Raw genomic sequence first — 23153 nt, forward strand, 5'->3', positions numbered from 1 at the left:
TTTTTTTTAAAGCCACCCTATCCCCAATCATCCCTATTCATTCTCTCTCCCATATTCACTGTTCTCCCCAGAATGGGATAAAAGTAGAGGAGACAATGCGAGGGCGGGAAAGCATTATATGATGCAGTTCTGCATGGGACTGCTCCATGCTGCCCCCTGCTGACATCAGTATGGTTGCCAGGATAGTTACTGTCAAGCACTGTGGACACTGGACTTCACAGATTGTAACTTGAGGGAGCAAAATAACTAATTCAGGAGAATTCTACCAAGATACAATGTGAAAGAATAAATAATAATAGGCTTTCTCCTTAAAAGTATGGTTTTGCTTTGTTGTACTTAATCTTGGATGCTCTGTGAATTTTCTAAATCATAGAACTACAGGTATCAGAGCTGGAAAGGTCCAGGGCATGCCCTTCAGGCAGCCCTCTCTTATTTTATACGTGAGGAAAATGAGATCCAGAGAGATGCATTGGCTCATCAGGCCACCAGCTAGATAGAGGCCAGTGAAGGAGAACCCAATGCTTTAGGGATGTGACCTCAGAGATGATCTGGTGGCTCCCAAAGCCCGGTGAGCACAGATTCCTGGATTCCTCTACAGACTTATTTAATCAGAACCTCTAGAGGTGGGACTTATAAATCTGCATTTTTTTAAAAAGCTACTTAGATGATTCTTATATGTCTAGTCTGGCCTTAGTTGGGAACTAGTATTATTGTATCCTCTGGGCCAGATCAGGTCTGCCATCTGTTTTTGTATGGCCTCCAAGCTAAGAATAGCTTTTACATTCTTAATGGTTGGACATTTGGAAATTGTATGAAATTTAAATTTCTGTGTCCATAAAGTTTTATCGGAACACAGCCACTCTTATTTACATGTTGTGTGTGACTACTTTTGCACAACAGTGACGGAGTTGAGAGGTTTTAACAGAGACTGTACAAAACCCACAAAGCCTGCAGAGCCCCCAACATTTACTACCTGCTTACTATCTGTTCCTCTACAGATAAGGCTTGCCGGCGCTGGGCATACATTACTCTCTCTCATATAAGCACTGCAGACACCAGTGTTAGAAGCAAAATCCCTAAGCTTTAAGTACTTGTGTTGGTCCAGACACCATCTTGCTTAATGCAAAAGATTTGTGAAAATCTGAATGTAAATAAATTATCCGTAAATCTATTTTAACAATGAAGTATGATTTATGGTAGTGCAACTTTCTGCTAAAAGTATAGGGGATTCACCTTCATTTCAGGAGGTTTAGAGTGGACTAAATATTTATTTGTCTTTGAATAGAAAAAATGATCCCCTGTTTTTATACTTGATGAAGATATAGGATGTAAATATTTAGAGAGAGGTGATGATAAATGGTTTTTATTTTATGTGCAGCATTCAGTACCCAAATTAATTATGACATTTCTACTTCACACATAAAATATCCTTAATAGAGCCTTTCTACTTACAAAATCATAGTTTTGAAATATACTACAGGTACTTAGTTTTCCTCAGGATCATTGGTCTCCCACTTGCCAGCTCATCACTGATACTGATTCAGAATCTTAAACTACCGCTTAGTTTTTCTTCAGCCAAGGTGTGACAATTTCAATTTCCTAATGTCTTCCTTTTCTTTTTCCTCTTCTCCTTTTCCCTCGCTTCAGTCAACACGAACATTTGTTCATTAATCAATCAACAGACATTTATTGAGCACCTGCCATATGCCAGGCACTGTGGGTGCTGATTCAGTGGTAGGAAATACCCTCCATGGTACCTCTCAACCTATGTTTCCATCATGACCAAACTAAGAGACTGTAGAAATGGAAGGTATAGAGTACATTACTTTTTAAAATCCCATTGCCTATATCCTAAGGCAGGTAGGTGATTTTGCCACGGCCTGGTCTGGTGGTTTTTAGGTCCTGAGACATGGGCCAGTGCTTCTTTCATTGTTGCTTTATGTAGTGTACCCCAGGGGCTCAAATTTCTCATTCGCCGGAGAATCCGTCCCCCACACCAACTTCATTCTCTGCCATGTTGCCGCTAAACTGCATCCCAGTCTGGCGCAGTAGAAGCTGTAGAGAGACTCTAAGCTCTGCATAATATCCCCCTGCTCTTTGCTACATGACCTTTGATAGGTGGTGTCCCTCTCCTGAGCTTTTGTAAAATGCATAGAGGATAATAATCCCTCCTTCACCCACACTTCGTGGGAATCTTATGAGGCTGAATGAGGAGGTTATTTAAAAGGCCTGGCATTTTCATAGAGGGAGTTGCTGTAGAACACAGAAGGGTACAAGTACTTCAGGGAGGGAGTTTTGGGGAAGTCCTGGGCTGTTTGTTTCTTTGGGGAGTCAAGATATCGAAGGGCCAAAGGTTGGCCCTTGACCTGTTTCAGGCTAATCCCAGGTCTACTACTTCCTCTTGCTTTTAGGATTTGGTATCCTCTGCAGCTTATCCCACCAGGACCAGCACACTCTAGTACAGGAAGAACATCATCACAGTACAATATGAAACACTAGGGATGGTGCAGTGGGTGTTTCCAGAATGTATAGGGCTCAATACCAGCATTGCTTTTCCACTGGGAAGAGAATAACATGACTCTGACAGATTAGAAAGAAAGGTGTAGAAGATAAGAAGAAAAGAACTTTAAAAAAAAAAAATCTGCCAACAACTATTTATTGGAAGCACAGGAGCTAAGCATTATGTTGGAACTGTGAGAGGAAGTGTAAGAGTGGTTTCTTCCCTCAAATAACTTAAAACCTAGTTGTAGAGGATGGAAGTTTAAAAAAAATATGATTTTAGCTGTGGGATTTTCATGGATGACCTTTCTCAGATTAAGGAAGCTTTCTACTATTAATATTTGTAGTTGTGTGTTTTTATTTGTTATGAAAGGATGTTAGATTTTGTCAAATGCTTTTTCCATACCTTTTAAGATGGTCATGTGGGTTTTCTCCCTTATTTTATTAATATGTTGTATTACATTGGTTGATTTTTATGCTAAGCCATCTTTGCATTTCTGGGGTAAATCCCACTTGGTCATGGTGTAAAATCCTTTTTATATGTTGCTGGATTTGGTTTGCTAGTATTTTTGTTGAGGTTTTTTGTGTCTATAGTCATAAGAGGTATTAGTCTAGAGTTTTCTTTTCTTGTGATGTCTTTGTCTGGTTTTGTATCACAGTAATACCAGCCTTATAGAATAAGTTGAGAAATGTTCCCTTCTATTTTGTGGGAGAGTTTGTTTAATTCATCTTTAAACATTTGGTAGAATTCATCAGTGAAACCATCTGGTCCTGGGCTTTTCTTTGTGGGGGCTCATTTTTTTAATACAAGGTACAGAAGAGTATTTATAGAACAATCCCATTTGAGAGAGAGACTTTTTAAGGACATATGCATGCCTGTATTTACAAAGAAAATTTCTGGAAGGATACACAAAAAACTAGCATCAAGGGTTATCATTGGGTAATGGAGTGGAACTTAGTCTTATGTTCTTTCTTTAAAAAAAAAAACATGTATTATTCTAAATTCTAAAAATTAAGAACTACTTAAAATGACTATTTTTTAAATGGCCATTTGCTCTGACTCACACAGCGAGGTACTAGAGCTGTGTATTTGCCACTGGCCTGTCTCCCAAGGGACTCACAGCCTAGCAGGCCCCCGCGTCCCTCTCCAGCATCACAGTCTGCTATCCCCCTTCCCTATTATGTTCTCCATCAACACTGAATTACTAGTCAGTTCCATGAAAACGGCCCGTAGTTACATGCTCCAGTTCTTTTGTACATGCTGTGTTGTTCCCTTTCCCTGCCATCCCTTCCCCCTTTATCTGCACAGTTAATTTCTCTTAATTCCTCTTTATCCTTTAAAATCCCTTCCAAATATTAGTTGCCTTCTTTCGTGAACACCTCCCAGCTCATTCTCGTTTTATTCCCCACCCAAGGGAAAAGAAAATCTCCCCCTCCTGCTACCTTTCATGTTTTCGTTATTGAGCTTTGTGCTTACCCTGTGTCATAATCACTAGTTCACATATATGTCTTCCCTAAAGGTACAGTTTTATTTACTTTTGTGTCCCTCAGGAGCTTAGCATGATTCTCGGCACAGAAGAGTTGCTCAAAAATATTTTGATTCAGTTGAATTCAGGAGACAGGGCTTTCTGGGTAGAATGAGGCATGTGAACAAAGGCCAAAGTTATGAATTACTCTAACCTGTTCTGGGTGCATGAACTAGTTTGGCTAAATAGGAAGATGCATGCTGAGAAATAGGATTGTATGATTTTGGCAAGGCTGATATTGAAGGCTCTTAGAAGCCAGATAGAGCAAACTTGGTAGGTAAATATTGATTGAATGAAGAACACTTCTCACTTCCTTCCAGGCTTTCCTGAAATCTCTCTTCTCAGTAGGCTTATCCTGACCACCTGCTTTAAAACTGCCACCTCCATTTCTCCCATCCCCTGGCCCCAGTATTTTTTTTTTTTTTTTTACGAGACAGGGTCTTGCTCTGTGGTACAGGCTGGAGTGCAGTGGTGCAATCATAATGCACTACATCCTCAAACTCGGGGACTCAAGTGATCCTCCCACCTTGGGGTCTCTCCCAAAGTGCTAGGATTACAGGCTTGAGCCACTGCACCCAGCCTATTGATTTTCCTTTCCCTGGTCTTCCTCCTTTTTCCATAGGACTTCTAACCTTCTATGTATCACATGCTATATAATTTACTTATTCATTATGTTTTTTATTTATTGTCTGTCTTCCCCATTATTATATAGGCTCTCCAGGCAAGAACTGTCTTGTTCACTGATAATTCCCAAGCACATAGAACATTGTCTGGCTCATAGTAGGTGCTCAGTCAATATTTGAATTCTAAATTAATTAACTGGCATAGATAGCTTAAGTATAATTCATATGGTTTATTTCTGAAAGAAAAGTTATTCTATAAAATTGCTCAGATCATGCCAGCTGTTTGTAATATAATCTGGGGCAGGACAGGGGAGAGAGGGCTGGGGGAAAGGGAGTTATATTGTGTTAAGGGTTTCTTGCCTTAAAAATTAAGTTGGGGAATAAAAATTATAAGGACCTTTGAGTTTATTTATTTCTTGCCTAGAAAAATATTGTTTCATGTGGTGATTCATACCCATGCTTTAATAAATTCTCTCTTTTTCTTTCTCCACAGACCTTTGTAGTATTAAACAGAGGGAAAACTCTCTTCAGATTTAGTGCCACGCCTGCCTTGTACATTTTAAGTCCTTTTAACCTGATAAGAAGAATAGCTATTAAAATTTTGATACATTCATATCCTTTTCTACAAACATGGAGTGAGTGCAGCAATTGCATGATACTTGTATATGTTTCCAATATTTGACAACTGAATTGTATATTAAGTTTTTTACTAATATTGTATTTGACTCTCCCACTAGTCAGAGGTTTAAGAGTGAACACCTGCCAAATCCCAAGCTCAGTTTTGGCAAATTCTTTTTTCTTAGGATGATATCCTGGGAGTCTGGAGTTTTGTTGGTATCACTTTGAGGGACAAATTAAGATGATAACCTTTTATTGAAGTCTTAACTTTTTTAAGTGCTCAGACTTTAGTGATCTCATTGCATGGTAGACTGTTCAGTTTGTTGATGTATTAAGATCCAATGGTAAAATTCTTTGAAAGCTACTTCTTGAGTTACAGATAGTTGAATGAATGCTTTAGATATCTGTCTTGAATTCTTTTTTGTTTTTTGAGCACTGAGTTTAGAAAGTATCTGAGATAGTTCTCAGATGAAATAGACTCCTTGTTACAGAGGTTTGGTGCAGACTGTAGGATAGGTTTGAATCTTTTACTCCCCTTAAACAGAAAAATGCCAATTTATTCATGTGGCCTGACTTTTGCATCTTATTAACATAGGAGAGCATGTGCCAAATGAAAAATTACGTGATGGGTTTACTAACATTGCATAGTGACTTTAAACGTTCATGGCTGGTATTTAATTTGATAGCACTTAGTCCCATGCTTCAAAGAGTATTGTATCCTCCATGTAGGTTGAGGAAACCAGCAATGGCAAGTTGGTAAATCAGTTTAGTAAGCTTTTACCACATTTTATTAACTCTGAGAAGTTAGCAAACTGGTCCTGAAATCTGTAGTTTATAAGCAACATAGTTCTGAAATCTGAAGGTTTATAAGGAAATAAATAATTCACAACGGACTTCTTGCCTTTTTGTTGGATCAGAAGATGAGTGCTTTTTCTCTTCAGGTTCCAAAGAGCATGAAGAAAAAATCCAGCTGTAGTGATATAAAAAAATCCAGCTGTAAGAAATATTTTCTCTTTTTAAAACTCCACTAGTAGAATAAAGATGGTGAATGCCATTAACAAGAGAGAATGAGTTAGCAACAAATGAGACATGGCTCCCATTCTTGTTAAAGTGACAGCGTTTGAGTAACTCATACTAACCTAAAACAGTTTAATTTTTCTCAGTAGACAAGAACAAAAAGGGCTGATAAAGATCCTGGATGGAACTGAAATGGCAGTATGGTTTGCTGTCCATAAACATTCCTGGCACTTTAGAATGATCAAATGGATTTGCCCCATTATGTAATTCTCAGGAGTATGGTGGTGCAGATGTCTTTGAAATCCCTACTTAACATGCCACAGCTGGTTTCCCACATTGGACATACTCAGTGCACATTGGCTGCATTGGCTGGTGCCTTGCCCCAAATACAATTCTACCTTATAGAAGGACTGGGGCAAAAAGTTAACATTACATGTAGATTTTCAAATAACTAGTTATGCAAGATAATTAGCTTAACAATAAATGAGGACTAAATAATATAGATTTAATGATTTTCTTACATGACAACTTTTGTTACTATGTGCAAAGGTATTCCATAGTTGAGATACAAAGAGGTAATGGGGAAATGTTTTATCTCAAAGGAGAACAGTAGCAGCCCTTTTGAAAGAAGGAGAATAGCCATCCTGCCCCATCCCTCTACAGTTCTCTGGCCAGGTGTCAGATACACACAGTGGCATTCTGTGTTGATGGTGATAACCACAGATTTCGTTATCACCTTGCCTTTGCCTTTTTCTCCTCTTCTGTGCTTTGATTCCTTTCAAGTTATTGATTATAGATCTCCCAATACCCAATGTGAAATGTGTGTGTTTTCTGAGAAAAAAACAAGCCAGATTTTATATATTCCCCCTTGACTCTTCTCTACAGTATTTAGCATGATCATTATGTGCACTATTTTGACCAACTGTGTATTCATGACTTTTAGTAACCCTCCTGACTGGTCGAAGAATGTGGAGTAAGTAGCTCATTCATTTATTTCCTTGTTTGCTTTAAACATTTTTAGTCACTGAATCTTGTTTCGCCACAATTTATCCATCAAGGAAAAAAAATATTAGTTACTACAACTCTTTATTTCACAGGGAGGGCTGAAAAAACATGTGAAATTTAAGGACTATCCCTAGAAGTTAACTCTAGAAACAGAAAGTATGCACTGGAAATTATGACCTTTTACACCCTCTCCTCCACGCCGCCCCTCTGGGTTGGGCTGGTACCTATGCCTTGTAGCCCCATCTCCATCTCATATACTCAGTTCCTAATGATGTGGTCTTCTCCAACTTTACGTTTCCCTTTCTTTTTGCCTCCTTGGAAGTTAAAAATAGCTCTGGGGGCCTCCTACCTGCTTCAAAACGATCATGTACTAGCTGGACGTGGTGGTGCGTGCCTATAGTCCCAGCTACTCAGGAGGCTGAGGCAGGAGGGTTACTCGAGGCCAAGAATTTGAGACCAGCCTGGGTGACATAGCAAGACCCCATCTCTAAAAAAATAAAAATTACCATGTACTAGATGACAGTACAGAGTTGTTTCCTTGGAATACCATTCAGGACCCAAAACTCCAAAGTTCTTGGTTTGTGCATTTCAGTAAGTTTCATTTAAAGCATTCCTTTTTCATCCTTTCTTCCTGTTGCATTGGCTGTGCCCTTTCTGTTTTGTCTTTGTTAGTTGAAGCCACACTTCAAGCAAATATTATCTTAAAATGTTCATTTAAAATTTCTGTCTGTCAGAAATTACCTCAAGCTGTCCATTTCTTTGACAGGTACACGTTCACAGGGATTTATACATTTGAATCACTGGTGAAAATCATTGCAAGAGGTTTCTGCATAGATGGCTTTACCTTTTTACGGGATCCATGGAACTGGTTAGATTTCAGTGTCATCATGATGGCGTAAGTTCTCTGCTTATTTTATTGGTATTCTGGGTGTGATTTTGTGTGTGGAGTTGTACTCCTGGGTGTATTTGTATGACAGTGTTTGTAAGTGTGAGTTTGTGGACACAGCTGTGTTAGGAATTAATTTTTTGGGTAGTCCTGTAAAGCCCTTTGGGCTTATGTTTATGATTCTCACTTGTGAGGGCCTCTTGTGTCCAGACAATGATAGCATATCCTGTTTATGTAGGAGAAAGTAAATAGAAGCTTTACAGCGGGGAGAGAAAGGGAGTGATTTCCTATTGAAGCTCCCTTGTGTTTTATTCCCCCTTATAACATTGACCAAGGTTTGCATACCCATCACTAGAGAGCTTCTCTGAACACTTGGAATTTTTTAGGTGTAAACCTTCAGCTAAAATGAATTTCCTAGGTATGTTTTATCACATGAAATTTAATGAGGCTGGCCAGGTATTGCAGATTTTAGAGCACATTTTAGAGTCAAAACATGAGCCAAGATATCTAAACGGGCACTTCCTGAAGAGTTACTAACCAGAACTGTTGAACTGTTGCATCTCTAGATCAATGTAACTCCACATTGGTGTGCTAGCTGCTCTCGGTAATTTGTGTTGTTTTAACAATGATAATATATCTTTGAGAGACTTAGCTGATGATACAAAAGTTTTAGCAGGCTTTATTATTTTATTTCCAAGTTGGGAAAACACTTGGTCATTTTGGGAGTGTAATGGGGGTGGTGAATAGGTTTTGTGTGTGTGCATGAAGATGTGTAAGAGAGAGAGTGCATTTAAGTATGTATGGGTCTGAACATCAGCTAGAAAGATTTATTTCAACTGTAAAATGTGAATGAATGACATGCATCAAATATTTGAAACTGGAACTTTGACTTTCTGTTATATAAAGGCAATTTCTTGCTTTCTAGCATTAGGAATGCACATTGGTGTTCATTTAAAATTTAAGTGTCCTTGCCAGGCACAGAGCTGGTAATAAAATGAACACTTTGCTCAAAATTTGCTCTGATCCCATGATCTGAATTTTCCTGAGTTCTGCTGTTTTATGTTACAGGCCAGAACTTCATCTGCAGCCATGATTGCAGTCATATGATTGCAAACCTTAGATAAGTCATACATACAGACATTTAGTCATTTTTGCCATTGTCTACTAGGGAGTTACTTTAATGTAGACTTATCTTTATGGGGCTCCCGCTGCCAAAATTTATCTTCCTTTCCTGAGAAATTGTCTGCATAACTTGGGGACATAAGCCTTTGCTACATCCTGGCATTCCTTTTTACTAAAAACTGTAAATGGGCTGCCAGTAAAGCCATTCTGATTGAGATCAGCACATTGCTATGCTGATTAAGAGTAAATCCCAAGAACCTCCTGGTTATATCAGTTCTTTCAAATCTACTTTTGAATTCTCCTTGCCCAATTAAAAAAAAAAAAGTGTTCCTTAAATGTGTATATTTTGAAACTTCTTTTTCAAAGAAAAAAATGAAATTATAGCTTGTATATATAAGACCCTTTCTTCCCCCCCATTCTCAAACCCTCGCCCAGTGGTATCATTACAAGTTAACTTTGGTTTGATTCTGCAGGTATATAACAGAGTTTGTAAACCTAGGCAATGTTTCAGCTCTACGCACTTTCAGGGTACTGAGGGCTTTGAAAACTATTTCGGTAATCCCAGGTAAGATGGTCCGGGGTTGGTGTTAGGTGTTGGGTTAGGGCCCTGATGTGACGTATTGTACTTTTTGTTTTGTTGTGGTTTTGTTTTCTTCCTTTGGTGTTTGTGTTTGTGTCTGTGTTTGTCATTTGTGTCTGTGTGTGACCTCCCTTACTACAGATATGTGACAGAGTTTGTGGACCTGGGCAATGTCTCAGCGCTGAGAACATTCAGGGTTCTCCGAGCTTTGAAAACTATCTCTGTAATTCCAGGTGAGAAAATTTGTACATAAGAGTGACTTTGCCGCATCTTCTCTTTTCCCTTCATTCATTTTTGTCCACCACATTCAAAACCAACATCAGTACAGTTGATATGGCCTTGCATTCTGCATGTTTTTCCTGGGAGACATTCTCTGGAATGGCCCTTTGGTCCTTAGGCAGTTTTCTCTGACAGTGCTTGCCAGGCATGCAGCCCCTATTCCATCCATGCTATTGAAAAAGCACGTGCTTATTACTTGGATCTTACAATATCTGAAAAAATTGTCAGAAAGCTAGCTATCTCTTTGTACATAAATCATTTGCTTCCTGATCTCATGGAATTACAGTAATTTTAACATTTGCCATCATTCCATTGCTTGTGATTTCTAGGCTTCCTATCGCATGGTTTGTTGATCAGACGTTCTTCAAAGAATTATACTTTTACTGTATTAATGGAATTATTTAATCACAGAAGAGACCTACCCAGTTAATTAATCCAATATTATTGACAAATTTAAGTTAGCAAACTGAACTTTAATAATCACTATCATGTTCTACTGCTGTCTGTTTGACTAGAATAAGAACCAGTAGACATCTACTGTACATATATTCAGGGATCATTCTCAAACATAAATCCCAATGAAAACTTATACAGGTGCTGTTAAAAAAAATCAAAGGTAAGATAAGCTACAACAAAAGGTATGGGCAAATAAAAAGTACAGAAACTTGAGGGGGAAAAAGAGGAATCAATGGGTGGGTTAAGACATAGTTGATTGACAATCTCTTTAAAATTTTTGCCTTTTTCTTTTTGGTCCTGGTTGAGCTAGCCCAGTGGTTCTTAACCTTTTGAAGGTTTTGGATCCTTTGAGAATCAGATGAAAGTTCACAGATTCCCCCTGAAGCCCATCCATGGACCTCAGGTTAAGATTCCTTACTTTAATTTAAATCATTGCAACTGGGTAATACTTACTTTTCTAAAGACCAGTCTTGAAATCTAGAAGGGAAGATACTTTAGTTAGTCTTGTGAGCCTAAGATATACTGGCAGTAACTTGGCAAAGGTCAAGATTGTGTTGCTCTTTGGACTTTAGCTGTGTTCATGGGTTTTCCTAGAGACCAGGCTTTCCACAGCAGTTCTGTAGGAAATAGGGACACACAGAACAGAGCTCTCCTATTCTTGGCATCACATAGTTCTTCCCCCTGTGACTGACTCAGAAATATTTCTTTTCCCCTTTTCAACATCATCTAAATACCAGATAGGGGTGGGGGGAAGCACAAAGGTAGAATCCTGGAGAGGGCAGACTTGGAATGTGGTTTACCAAGAACCTCAAGGAAGGTAAAGCTCAGTTTCTCCATTTACACATTTGGGCCATGGAGTGTGCCAATAAATTCGTGCCCTGTTAAAGATGAATTCTTTTATTTTTAGCAATAGTAGCTGACTCCTTATCAACCAGAGGCTGGATGTCAGTTGGAGTATACCCTTCTTGGCAAGAAAAAACTACAACTCTGACTTATCAAGGTTTAGTTCCTGGCCAGTTTAAATCTATTTAACAGCAAGCCTAGCTCATTCTCCAGGCAACCTCACACTGCTCATTGATGGTGGTCTAATCCTTAGGCAGGCCTCGTCTTATTTTTTAAGGTATCTAGAGTGCCAAATCTACTTTCATTTTTTCCTTTGGTCTGTGTCCTCCTCTGGCCCCTTTTAAATATGATCCCGTGTTTTCTGCTCACTTCCCCCAGCGTACTCTGCAAGGCATCTGTCTTTTTATGTTCTTGTGATCTCAAAACTTCTCTTCCAGAATTAAATTTGAAAGCTGTATTCTGTTCACTAACTAGGGCAGCAGATGCTATCTCTAGTCTAGCTCATAGCTTCTGTCTCTGTCTGTTAACTTTTGACCACTGCATTTCTGCATGATAACTCTTGGCTGATGTCCATTATTTATCCTTAATACTCCAGGGATACATATACAGTCTCTCTCTCTCTCTCTCTCTCTCTCTCTGTGTGTGTGTGTATATATATAGTGTCTAACAGTGCCTGGCCCATAGCAGTGCTCCATAAATGATTGTAGTGGTAGTAGCAGTTATTATAAAGAAGAAATCTAAGCCCAAACAAAGGGTTTGTGTCAAGATTTAGACTTCAGCTTCACAGTTTGAAATAGATTCCCCGATTCCTATTTCCAGAAGCACCCCCAATTGAGCTGGCTTTGGGAGGCTAACTGGAATGGAAAATAACCTTAAGGGATAGTAAAGCTGATACTAGATCACTGTCAGTAAGTGGTCTATTTGGTTCTTGAATCGAAGTGTGATTTTCAGTCCCAATCCTTTTGCTGCTCCCATTCTACCTTTTAGATTTAGTAAGAGAAATCCAGTAAATGACATGACATCTGTTGAGGGAGAGTCTTCTTTGATCCCATGTGAAATTCTGAACTTTTCTATCTTGCTTTCTCCCATGGAGGGCTGTTGTCTATTCCTACCTGCCCTCTACCCAGGTCTCCTTCGAAGGCAGGAGCACCAGTGTATGAGTCAGTGGATGAGGGGGCCAGCTCTTGCTTGGATATCTAAGTCTTTTTGACTCCAGTGTTGTAGAGCTAGACCATAGTTAGGAAAACCGTTGTTTTGTATACCAAGTTTCTTCATGGATCACATCCGTGGAATTGTTGCTGTCTTTGCCTTATCCTGTTCCCAGTTTGGTTATAGGTTTTTGCCCAAGCTGCCAAAAACGGGATGGAAGGGAGAGCAACCACAGAACTGACATGGAGCCTGCAAGATCTCACAAAGCTCTTCAAGTCCCAACTCCCTTTATGAGAGAGTTTTTCCTTTCCTAGAGCACTCACCTCATTTCACCTGGGATGACACTATCCTCCCTCTTCACATCTTTGGTAGATATTCTGAATGTATCAAGGTCGCCAGGACTGTGGAATACTGGAGAGTAGAGTGCATTAGTTAGCTCCAACCTTTTGTATAAGAAATGCTTTACTTTAGAGCCTTCTTGTAGCTTAGAAAAGACCAAATCCACATTCTAACCCTTTTTATTTGCTAACTCAAGACCTGGATACATATCATTCATGGTTTGCCTTTTGCTTCAGAGGCATCAACTTAGAGAACAGACAGTGTATGCAAGCTCTGTGCTAAAAGGGTCAGTTATAGAGGAGACCCTTTCTAAATTTTCTTTGGTCTGGAATTTGCCAGGTTCAACTTGACATTGAAATATTCTGTCTAAAAGTTTATATGTCTTAAAACTTTGTTTTCACTTTGTATTAATCTGGGTCCTGGACACAGAAATGAACTTCTAAGTGACTCTGACAGAAGCTTCATCTTCTGCGTACTCTGATCGCATGCCACAGGGCTGACATGCCCTAAGAGAGGGTAGGGATCTCAAAGGAGGGTTTTTAATTCTCAAAATTCTGGTTTTTCTTAGACAGCCTCCTTAATAGGATAAGTAGAACTGGTTGCCAGAGCCTCACTTGTCAGTTCCTTTTCATTTCCGTCATCATTTAAGTGGCTTTCCCAAAGCACTACTTTGCTGCTCATTAGCATTTACTTAATATCATTCCGTTCTCTTTAGAGTTGTACTTTCTTGATTGTTTTTCTCTTGGATATCTTATTTATTTGCTTTCATTTCTGTTACTTTCACTCCTAACTGGTGAGATCAGATAGGAAGCAGGGAAAATGATGAGCCCTTCAGGATCCTTCCGATTCCAGTGTTCAAAAAGAAAACATTTTCTTTAAATGTATGTGTTGTGAATGTGGCAGTTTCTGCCGTACAATGAAGGGAGAGATAAAGCGTTTTAAGGCTGTATTCAGACTTGTTTCTTTTAAAATATTCTAATTATTAATCTTGCTTATGTATTTCTCCTTTTTCCACATTGCTTCTTGAGAAAGATCACTAAAGTTTAACAATGGTCCTAAGTGGAAAAACACAAGATCCCACTGACCTACCTTGAGAGCCAGTTTAGTTTAGGACACACTTTGTGATGTGAATCTGGTCTCAGGTAAATAAATATATGGTCCCCAAATCTCTCTCAAATTACTCTTGACTTGAAGGACCTTCAAGAACTATCAGTTTAAGGATTACATTTGAAGCAGAAAAGCTGGCAGGGCATTACTTTACCCCCAGGACTTGTCTGGACCCAAGCCTAACTCTGGGAACTAGGGAGTTGTTCTTTCCCCTGGGTTGAGAACTGCTTGTTACTGCTACAGAGGCTTGTACCAATATTAATTTTGTAGAGGAATTAGCTCATGTTGCTTCAAACCACTTAAATTTCTCAATCTGAGCTACAAACTAGGGAATATCAATTAACTTTATTTATAATCTGGCCATCGCAGCAGTAGAAGATTTTGAACCCAATATGCATGACTGATTTCTCTGGACGTAACACATAGGCAGGCTTTGTTCATTTGTACAGGGGATTGCTGGGTATTATGAAAGGTGATAGGGAGGTTCAGAGGTGCCTTTGAACATAGAGTGGAGTAGAATTCTATAGCAGTGGCTTCACCTGGTTCTCAAAATTCCTTAAATATCAACTTCCTCTCTGGTAGCTGACCTTTTTGTACATTGAATCCAGCTGTCTTTTCTTGGTCTGTAGTAAATGTATTAACTGCTTCTGCTCAGACACATACCAATGCTAATTAATGTTAGTCTTTTCCAAGAGTTCTCACTGTCCAATTAGCCCCCATGTGGCTTCTGTTGCACACTCTGTTGTGTAGGAGTCGTTTGAAGGAGCATTCTGCTCTGTTTTGGATAATCGGTTTTCAGTCAGTATCTTGCTTGTTCTGGCATGTGGTGTTGTGAGCCAATAGAAGCAGCAAGACAGCCTCTCTGCACAGCCAGAACAGTGGCATTCTCCATTCTTGCTTGCATCGAGTCAGGAATTCTACTAGCGACTTCTTGCCTTTATTGACCTGTGTTGATAATACCAGGGAGCACTCGCTGTATGTTGGGCAACCACTGCTGGCAAGACTGTAGCACTTGAGCTTAGGAAATGTGTTGACCCATCATCTCCATAAATTGGCATTGGAGTCTGTAAATACGATCATTCGCAATTATCGACCCTAATGGAAGGAGGAAGACTTGGCCGAGACTAGTGTATAGTCCAGTGACTATTTACATTTAATATTGCTGTGTAATTGTGTGCCTTTGTTCACCTACAAACATTAACCCACATCACCTTTCTTTTTCCTTTGTCTTCTAACTTTACTTTAGTGAGCTGGATGAGAGTCTTGGAGAGTAAACTTTTTAGATAGCTGTAGTTATTTAGTTGTGTAGTTATGTAGTTATTTAGTGGTTATTCTTGCTTAATTAAGATTTGTTTCTCTGAGCTTCTGTGAAGTATAAGCAGCTGAATACCATTTATGACTAAGTTTTTATAAATACTTTAAACTTCTTGAAAGGTATTATAAACTCTCACCAACAAGATGATCTAAGCCTCAGACTTAAAGTAAAACTCTTGAAGAAATTATTATTATTATTTTTTTTTTAGCTTTCTGGGCTCATGTTTGCAGATTTCTTCAACAATGACATCTGATTTATGGAGAAGAGAAGAGATGTTAGACCAGCTGATTGTGAGCATTCAGGTTCATCCCTAGGAAAGTGATGAGTCCCGTTGGTATATTAGATTAGTTGAGTGTCTCTGGTTGCAAATAAAAGGACACAGGAGTAATTCAGGGAACCCAAGGGCTGGAATGCTCTTGGGCCTCTGGACGCCAGTAAAAAACAGAATATAGAGCCAGAAAACCCCGGGTAGCAGGAAGTACTTTGTCTCCATCTCTCTTTTCTCTGTGTGTCTACTTCCTTTTTCTCTCTCGGAGCATACTAACTTCCTGTACTTCTCGGACACATCTTAATACAGTGACAGAATATGGCTACTGCTTAGCTTCCAAATTTATTACCATTTCCATCATATGAGAAAAGTACTCAACTGTCTCTTGTCCTGTTCCACATTCCTGTAGGAAAGGATCTGTATTTAGGTCAGATGTTCCCCCCCACCCCCTGACATTTATAACTACTGAGAGAAGGTTACCTTGTACAAACATGGCTGCTGAGAGCCCATCTTTATGGAACAGGGGATAGTTGGAGCTCACAGCCTGGAATTTCCAGTTATATGGGCTTTCAACTGTCTAAGAAGTTCCCAGCCCAGGAAAATCAGATTATGCTCATATTAAAATTGTATGCTTTTTAATTAATTAATAACACAGACTCATTGGTTTGACTATTTCGTAGTATTATATTCTTGTTCCAAATACAAATAACAGCTTACAGCTCATTTCTCAATTTGGTTAAATTAGCAATAGAAAAGGCCTTGAACAGCCGATCATCCCATGTTCAGACAGGCGATTGTGTGCACCATCAGGAGAGATGGCTGTATAAGTTTTTCATAAAGAAAACCAGGAAAGGAAACTTCACAACCATTCTTCAGTGGGCCATTCAAGTATTTTTTTAAATCACTCTTTGACTTTGAAAATAGTAGGTCTACATAATTTTAGAAGCCTAGAATTAAATTATTGACCCAATATACACCTACCTCAACCTGCTCAAAATATGATGAGGACTTTTCTATTCCTCAGCAACTGTGTGGAAATAAGTTCCATAGCACTAGAACGATTTTTACTTCTTCATGCCTGCCTTCTGTTTTATCCAACCAATACCTTTTAACCTAGCTGTGTGATTATGATATGATTGCTCAGGGCCTTAAGTATAAAAGATAGTTTGAAATTTCAACTGCTTAAACCCAAACAAATATAAATATCTCTGCTCTATTTTTTTTTAAAGCCTTTTAGAGAAGATTCTTCAGCTTCTACTCCATGGCTCACTGCCATGTAACGCTGTTTATACACTGTAGATGAGATAATGAGACTCCGAAGTGACCTTAAATTTGATCTGAAACATAGTGGGTCATCAGTATACTTTCTGATTACCTGTCTTGATGTTCTTTCTGCATAGCCCAGTGAGGAGAAAAGGAATCAGATTAGAAATGTCTTATTTCCTTGAGCCCAGGCAAGGTCTTCTTAATCCCCTTGATGGTCACAGTCTCCATGGAAGGCCCACTCTGTAAAAAAGTACAGACCTCTGCACACTTCTGTGTCACCACCATCTAAGTCTTGGCTCTTTGTTCTTTAATTCCCCTTAGATCTCTTTTAGGATGTCTGTGTAAGAAGAGAGACATTTCTCATTCATTTACTCTTCTAATAATAATTTATTAAGTGCCCACTTTGTGCCAGGCCCTGTGCTAGGCACAGCATCTGTTGCTACTATTGGATTCAGATAAAAAATTCTATTTGGGGTGGGACAAAGGCAATATATGTAACCTAAATATTTGTACCCCCGTAATATGCTGAAATAAAAAAAATTTTTTTAATTCTATTTGGCTCAACTTTGAAAATTCTAAGTGTTTACTTGTAAAATACAGCAAAAGAAGAGTCATGTCCATACCACCCATTAGATCAACATCAGATGAGGTTAACCCTGAGCAGTGTCGTTATCTCAGTTTTGTCCCATGGAGGAAAGCAATTACATATAACAATGGTAACTAACAAGTGTTGAGTGCCAGCTTTGTGCCAGGCACCATACTAGTTATTTTACATTACATTGTCTTATTTAAACCTTACAACAACCCAATGAGTCTGGTATTGTAGATCTCTTTTTATAGATGAGTAATAACTGTTCAGACAATAATTGTTAATATTTGACTCATTTACTGTGTACTAGGTGCTTTGTTAAGTGTTTTATATGAATCCTGCTTAATCAACAGCTCTATAATATTCAACTATAATTATTCCCATTTTAAAGATGAAATAACTGAAATTCCAAGAGGTTAGGTGTATTGCTTAGGCCACCCAAGTAAGTGGCATAACTTGGTTAAGAGTAGTGGCTGTCTATCCATCTGTACACTTCAAAGCCAGAATTAGGATTCCCTTGAATTTCATTCCAATAGTCTTGCCTTCTGAAGTAGATCAGGGATAAGTCCCTCCTGAGTCCTTGTGTCAAGGCTCAGTGCCTGCCTCTTGCTCATCCTGGTGCGTTGGCCACCAGGAGTGCTCAGTGCTTTGTTCGCCATGTCCTGTGGATAGCCTGATGTCTATACATGCCATGGCGAGCCACATGTAAATTCATTTTGACCCAAACAATGTGAACCTACAACCATATTTTTCCTGTGTTTCCCGTCACTGATGAAATTAAGAAATCTACCTTCAGGTCTAAATTTGAACCAGTGTCTTGCATTTAAATCTCAAATTAAAATGTATTATAAGTGTTTTTGTTTTTAATCTAGGACAGAGAAAAGGTTATTGTAGAAAGCAGGGCATATATGTGATACAGAGGTGTGTTTGTAAATCGAGAGGCAAACTATAGTGGATTGATAATAATTGGCCTTTTCAATTCATTGGCATTTCCAGAGCTCTTGGGAAAATATTGTACCTTAATATTTTTATTAATTGCCTTTTAAACATCTCAGTGGTTTTCTTTCCAACCTAGAAGCCTCCTTAATCCCTGATTTTTTTCATTTGTTTCTTCAGCCAGTATTACTGAATACCTGCTGTAGGCTAGGCACTAGATAGAGCTGTGAACAAGACAGACATAAAAAATTGATTATAACCATGATAAATGTGACAGAGGAAAGTATAAGGTGCTATTAAGATACTAGTAACAATGGGGAAGGAAGAAAAGTTGCAAAGTCAGGAAAGGCTTTCTGGAGGAAATGATGTTTAAACTGAGACTTGGAGGGTGAGCAGGAGTTAGGCACAGAGGACAAGGTAATGGAAGGGAGCATTCTTGGCATGTGTGAAGGCCCCGGGGCAAGTAAGAGGTTTGCCTCATTTGGGGAACAAAAGAGTAGTCAAAGACAGGAAAGTGTTCCTAGGAAGAAATGAGCTACATATTGGTAGCAGGAGCTTTCTTTTGCTTTTTAAGAAATACTGACTGTAAAATGGATAATTCTAGAAAAATTGATGATTTTTCTGGCTCATTTTTATGCTCTTGGTATAAAGATAAAGCGGCCACATTTCAAGGGTGGTGCTGTGGGAAGTAGTAGAAGCCAATGGCTAAGAGGGAGGAGAGGGAGGGGAGGGCTTTGAGGTGACTCTGATTCTGGGGGGTTCTGTCTCCTCAGGCCTGAAGACAATTGTGGGTGCCCTGATTCAGTCTGTGAAGAAGCTGTCAGATGTGATGATCCTGACAGTGTTCTGCCTGAGTGTTTTTGCCCTGATCGGACTGCAGCTGTTCATGGGGAACCTTCGGAACAAGTGTGTTGTGTGGCCCATAAACTTCAATGAGAGCTATCTTGAAAATGGCACCAAAGGCTTTGATTGGGAAGAGTATATCAACAATAAAAGTAGGTGGCCCTTCGCTGCAAGAGGAAAAGGAAAAGTTTATCCCTAGTTTACATGGTCAGAAGCCACCACTGGTATTAGAAAAGTAGTTGGGGCCAGAAAGGAATGGCAGTGCTCCTGAAAGTAGTTTTGTGAAGTTATTATCTTTCCTCGAGGTAGGATTGTATTCAGAATCTCACAAACATCAGCCTTCTCTCTATTTTCTCCCCCTTTAAAACCAAATGAAACTTTATAGTTTATTTGTATGTACCCCTAAACTTTTGATTTGAAGTTCAGGCTTAGAAGCTTGATAAAAATTCTTTTTCCTTAGCTGAGTTACCTGGGACATTTAAACATTTAGTCCAGATTATACCTATGGAACCTAAGCTTTCTTAATACCCCTAAGACCTTAGTAATCGATCTGGTCTAGGGGATCAGGTAATCTCTAAGGCACCATTCTATCCTGTTATAGTTAAGGAGTTTTAATAATTTTACTTGAGGAAACAAAACACTTGGGTCTTACCTTAAGGAGAATTTGGTATAGTGGTCCTTTATAAACTAATGAAAAGAAGTTAGCAATATCACTATTACTTCTGAGGAAATAAGGTGAGTTAGGTAGCTGTAAGAAAATGTTCAAAGGAGATTTTAGAGACATATGCAAGTAAGGGAAACATGCCTTCTAATTTAAAAGAGGACATAGTGGCCAGGCCTGGTGCCTCACACCTGTAATCCTAGCACTTTGGGAGGCCGAGGTGGGAGGATCACTTGAGGCCAGGAGTTTGAGACCTTTGCAAGAGTGAGGCCCTATCCCTACAATAAATAGGAAAAATTAGCTGGGCATGGTGGTGCACACCTGTGGTCCCAGCTATTCAGTAGGCTGAGGCAGGGGGATCGCTTGAACTGGGATTTTTAGGTTGCAGTTAGCTATGACGACGCCACTGCACTCTACCCAGGGCGACAGAGCGAGACTCTGTCTCACAAAAAAAAAAAGAGGACATGGTGACTAGTGACCAATGAAGAGTTCTAGAATATCTTTGATAAAGAGAAGTTACAAGGATAGAAGAATAAAGTTGTATAAAAGGGTGTAAAACTCAGAACACTTACTTTTAAAAGACCCCTTTGATTTAAATACCAGAACCTGCATATAGATTTGAAGTACAAATGGAAGCCAGGTAACTGAGAAGAACACTGCCCCAGGGCTTCGGGGTAGCACTTCTAATTTGTAAATATACAGGAAAATCATTAATGGGAAAGAATTCTTATCAGTTTTCACTGCTGTCAGAAAGGATTTATATGAGCTAAAATCAGTAACTATGTCTGCTGGAGCTAGTTAGGGGACAGTGCAGCCTTATTCTCTCATTCACTTAAATCTGCCTATTCATTTCCTGCCTCTTCAAACTTTTCTAGCAAATTTTTACACGGTTGCTGGCATGCTAGAACCTTTACTCTGTGGGAACAGTTCCGATGCTGGGTAAGTAGCTCACGTAATTTTATTCTCCTTCCTTAAAATATGTGCCTATTACTAATTGGATCAAAATGGGCAATATTTTTACTTTTCTTTGTGCTCATGTAGTAAACCCTACAATTGGGTCTGACCTATTGGTTGACATAGATGTCTATGTAAGGTTAACATTTCACCAGTAAGTGAATATGCCTGTAGTCTCAAGCCAAAATCAAAAAAAGATGTCAAAGGCTAAGGATAGAATCAGTAACACCAGATAGCTTACCTGCCTCTCGTGGACTCCCTCATCCTATCTTAGCACAATTAATACAACAGAGAGTACAGACACTCTCTTGGTGATAGTTTAGCATCCAACGATGACCCCCTGACAGCATGGGGGAGGTAAAAGGGTAGCAACATAATATTTGAGTCCTGATTCTGCTACTTCTAGCTCTAAGACCTTTGGTAAGACATTTAACTTATCTGAGCCTCAATTTCTTCATCCACAAAATGCATTTAATAAGCCATGTTCTTTCTTCCTCACAGAGTTAGTGTAAGGACCCAATTACACAACATCCATGAAAGTGCTTTGTAAACAGGGCTATATAAATGTAGGGTGGTAGTATCATCATTCAGAGTATATTGGTCCTCTAGGAATTGGTGTTTTAATATCATGACAACTAGAGGTCCATTTAATTTCTGCATTGAAGTAGATACTAGAGATTACATTGAAAGAAGTATGAGGGTAGTCTAAAAGCAGAAGAAATGGTATAACTGAGGTCACTGAAATCCCCATTGTGACTTAGGTTGTCACAATGAGTGCTAAGAGAACAAAAACAAGAGGAAGCTCTAGCCTTGTGCCATTTGGATAGTAGCTAAGTTGAATTTGATTGAATTGTACATTGATATGACTCTAGGACAGTGGTTCTCATACTTTGGCATGCATAAGGATCACCTGGCATATCTCTTAAAAATGCAGATTCAAAGCCAGGCACAGTAGCTCACACCTTTAATCCCAGCTACTCGGGAGGCTGAGTTGGGAGGATCGCTTGAGACCAGGGGTTCGAGACAGCCTAGTTACAACATAGCAAGACCCCATATCTAAAAATTAAAAAAAAAAAAAAATTAGCTGAGTGTAGTGGCATATACCTGTAGGCTCAGCTACTCAGTAGACTAAGGTGGGAGGATCACTTGAGCCCAGCTCACTGCAGTGAGCTGTGGCTGTGCCATAGCACTCCCCGCTAGGTGACAGAGCAAGACTCCATCTCTTAAAAAAAAAAAGAAAGAAAGAAAAGAAAAAGCATATTCACAGATCACATATCCAGAACTTTTAATTCCTAGGTTTCAGGTAGGTCATAGGAATCTGCATTTTAAAGAGGCATGCCAGATGATGCTGTCCCCAAAAATGGGCTAGCTACTTATTTCCGTTCTCCTTTTTCTTTCTTTTTTCCCTTCTTCCAGTTTGTTGGCATGGCTTTATAGAAGGTTTGTTATTATCTCTGAGGTCATGGAGTAGGTGGAATTATGTTATTTATTATCTCCAAGGTCATGACTGAGTGGAATTATGTCGAAAAGTCCTGAACTTCCCTTTCTCTCTTCAGACAATGCCCAGAGGGATACCAGTGTATGAAAGCAGGAAGGAACCCCAACTATGGTTACACAAGCTTTGACACTTTTAGCTGGGCCTTCTTGGCATTATTCCGCCTTATGACCCAGGACTATTGGGAAAACTTGTATCAACTGGTGAGTAATACTTCTTTTTCTTTGGTGATAGAGTTTGTGTGAGGATATGTGGGGGCAGGGACTTTCTGTGTGAGAGACCTTAAGTGAAGACATTTTATAGGATCTAAGGATGGTATTAATATTTCCCACAGTTACCTGGCTTAAATATTAAGTGAATTCTCCCAACTCTCCCTGCTTCTTTTCTTGTCCTCTCCTCTCCTCTCCTCTCCCCTCCTCTCCCCTCCCCTCCCCTCCCCTCCCCTTCCCTCCCCTCTCCTCTCCTCCCCTCCCCTCCCCTCTCCTCTCCTCTCTCTGAGTTTACTTGCTAGGGAATCATCCCTGTTTCTTGAGTGCTCAGTCATGTATAGTTATAGAAGCTTAAAGCCTTGACAGCCTCTTTCCTGGCCTGGGAATCTACCATCTCTACCTACTTCCTATTGTGTCACTGTCGGCAGCATGTCTCCTTTTGGATTTGTGGGCTTAGGATATCTGTTCAAAAAATATTAGATGCCTCTTTGTGCAAGACACTATACTAGACATTGTAAAGATAGGATTTCTATCCACAAGGACCTTGGAATCTAAATTTGTCAACATT

At 39.3% G+C, this 23153-nt stretch overlaps 1 protein-coding gene across 3 annotated transcripts in view; it reads left to right on the plus strand.

Moving 5' to 3' along the window:
- Positions 1–23153, plus strand: part of SCN8A (sodium channel, voltage gated, type VIII alpha subunit) — a 183249-nt gene that overhangs the window by 78149 nt on the left and 81947 nt on the right. For 2 of the 3 annotated variants that reach the window (XM_012650578.1, XM_012650586.1), the window contains exons 3-9: positions 5142–5260; positions 7167–7256; positions 8055–8183; positions 9770–9861; positions 19197–19418; positions 20803–20866; positions 22438–22579. In XM_012650578.1, the coding sequence (XP_012506032.1) occupies positions 5142–5260; positions 7167–7256; positions 8055–8183; positions 9770–9861; positions 19197–19418; positions 20803–20866; positions 22438–22579 (858 nt within the window). Of the gene's footprint in view, positions 1–5141; positions 5261–7166; positions 7257–8054; positions 8184–9769; positions 9862–10017; positions 10110–19196; positions 19419–20802; positions 20867–22437; positions 22580–23153 lie in introns of all 3 variants that reach the window. The other variant, XM_012650570.1, reaches the window with a different exon arrangement.

Source organism: Propithecus coquereli, unplaced genomic scaffold (genome assembly GCF_000956105.1).
Source record: "Propithecus coquereli isolate 6110/MARCELLA unplaced genomic scaffold, Pcoq_1.0 Scaffold111, whole genome shotgun sequence".
Classification (NCBI taxonomy): Eukaryota; Metazoa; Chordata; class Mammalia; order Primates; family Indriidae; genus Propithecus; species Propithecus coquereli.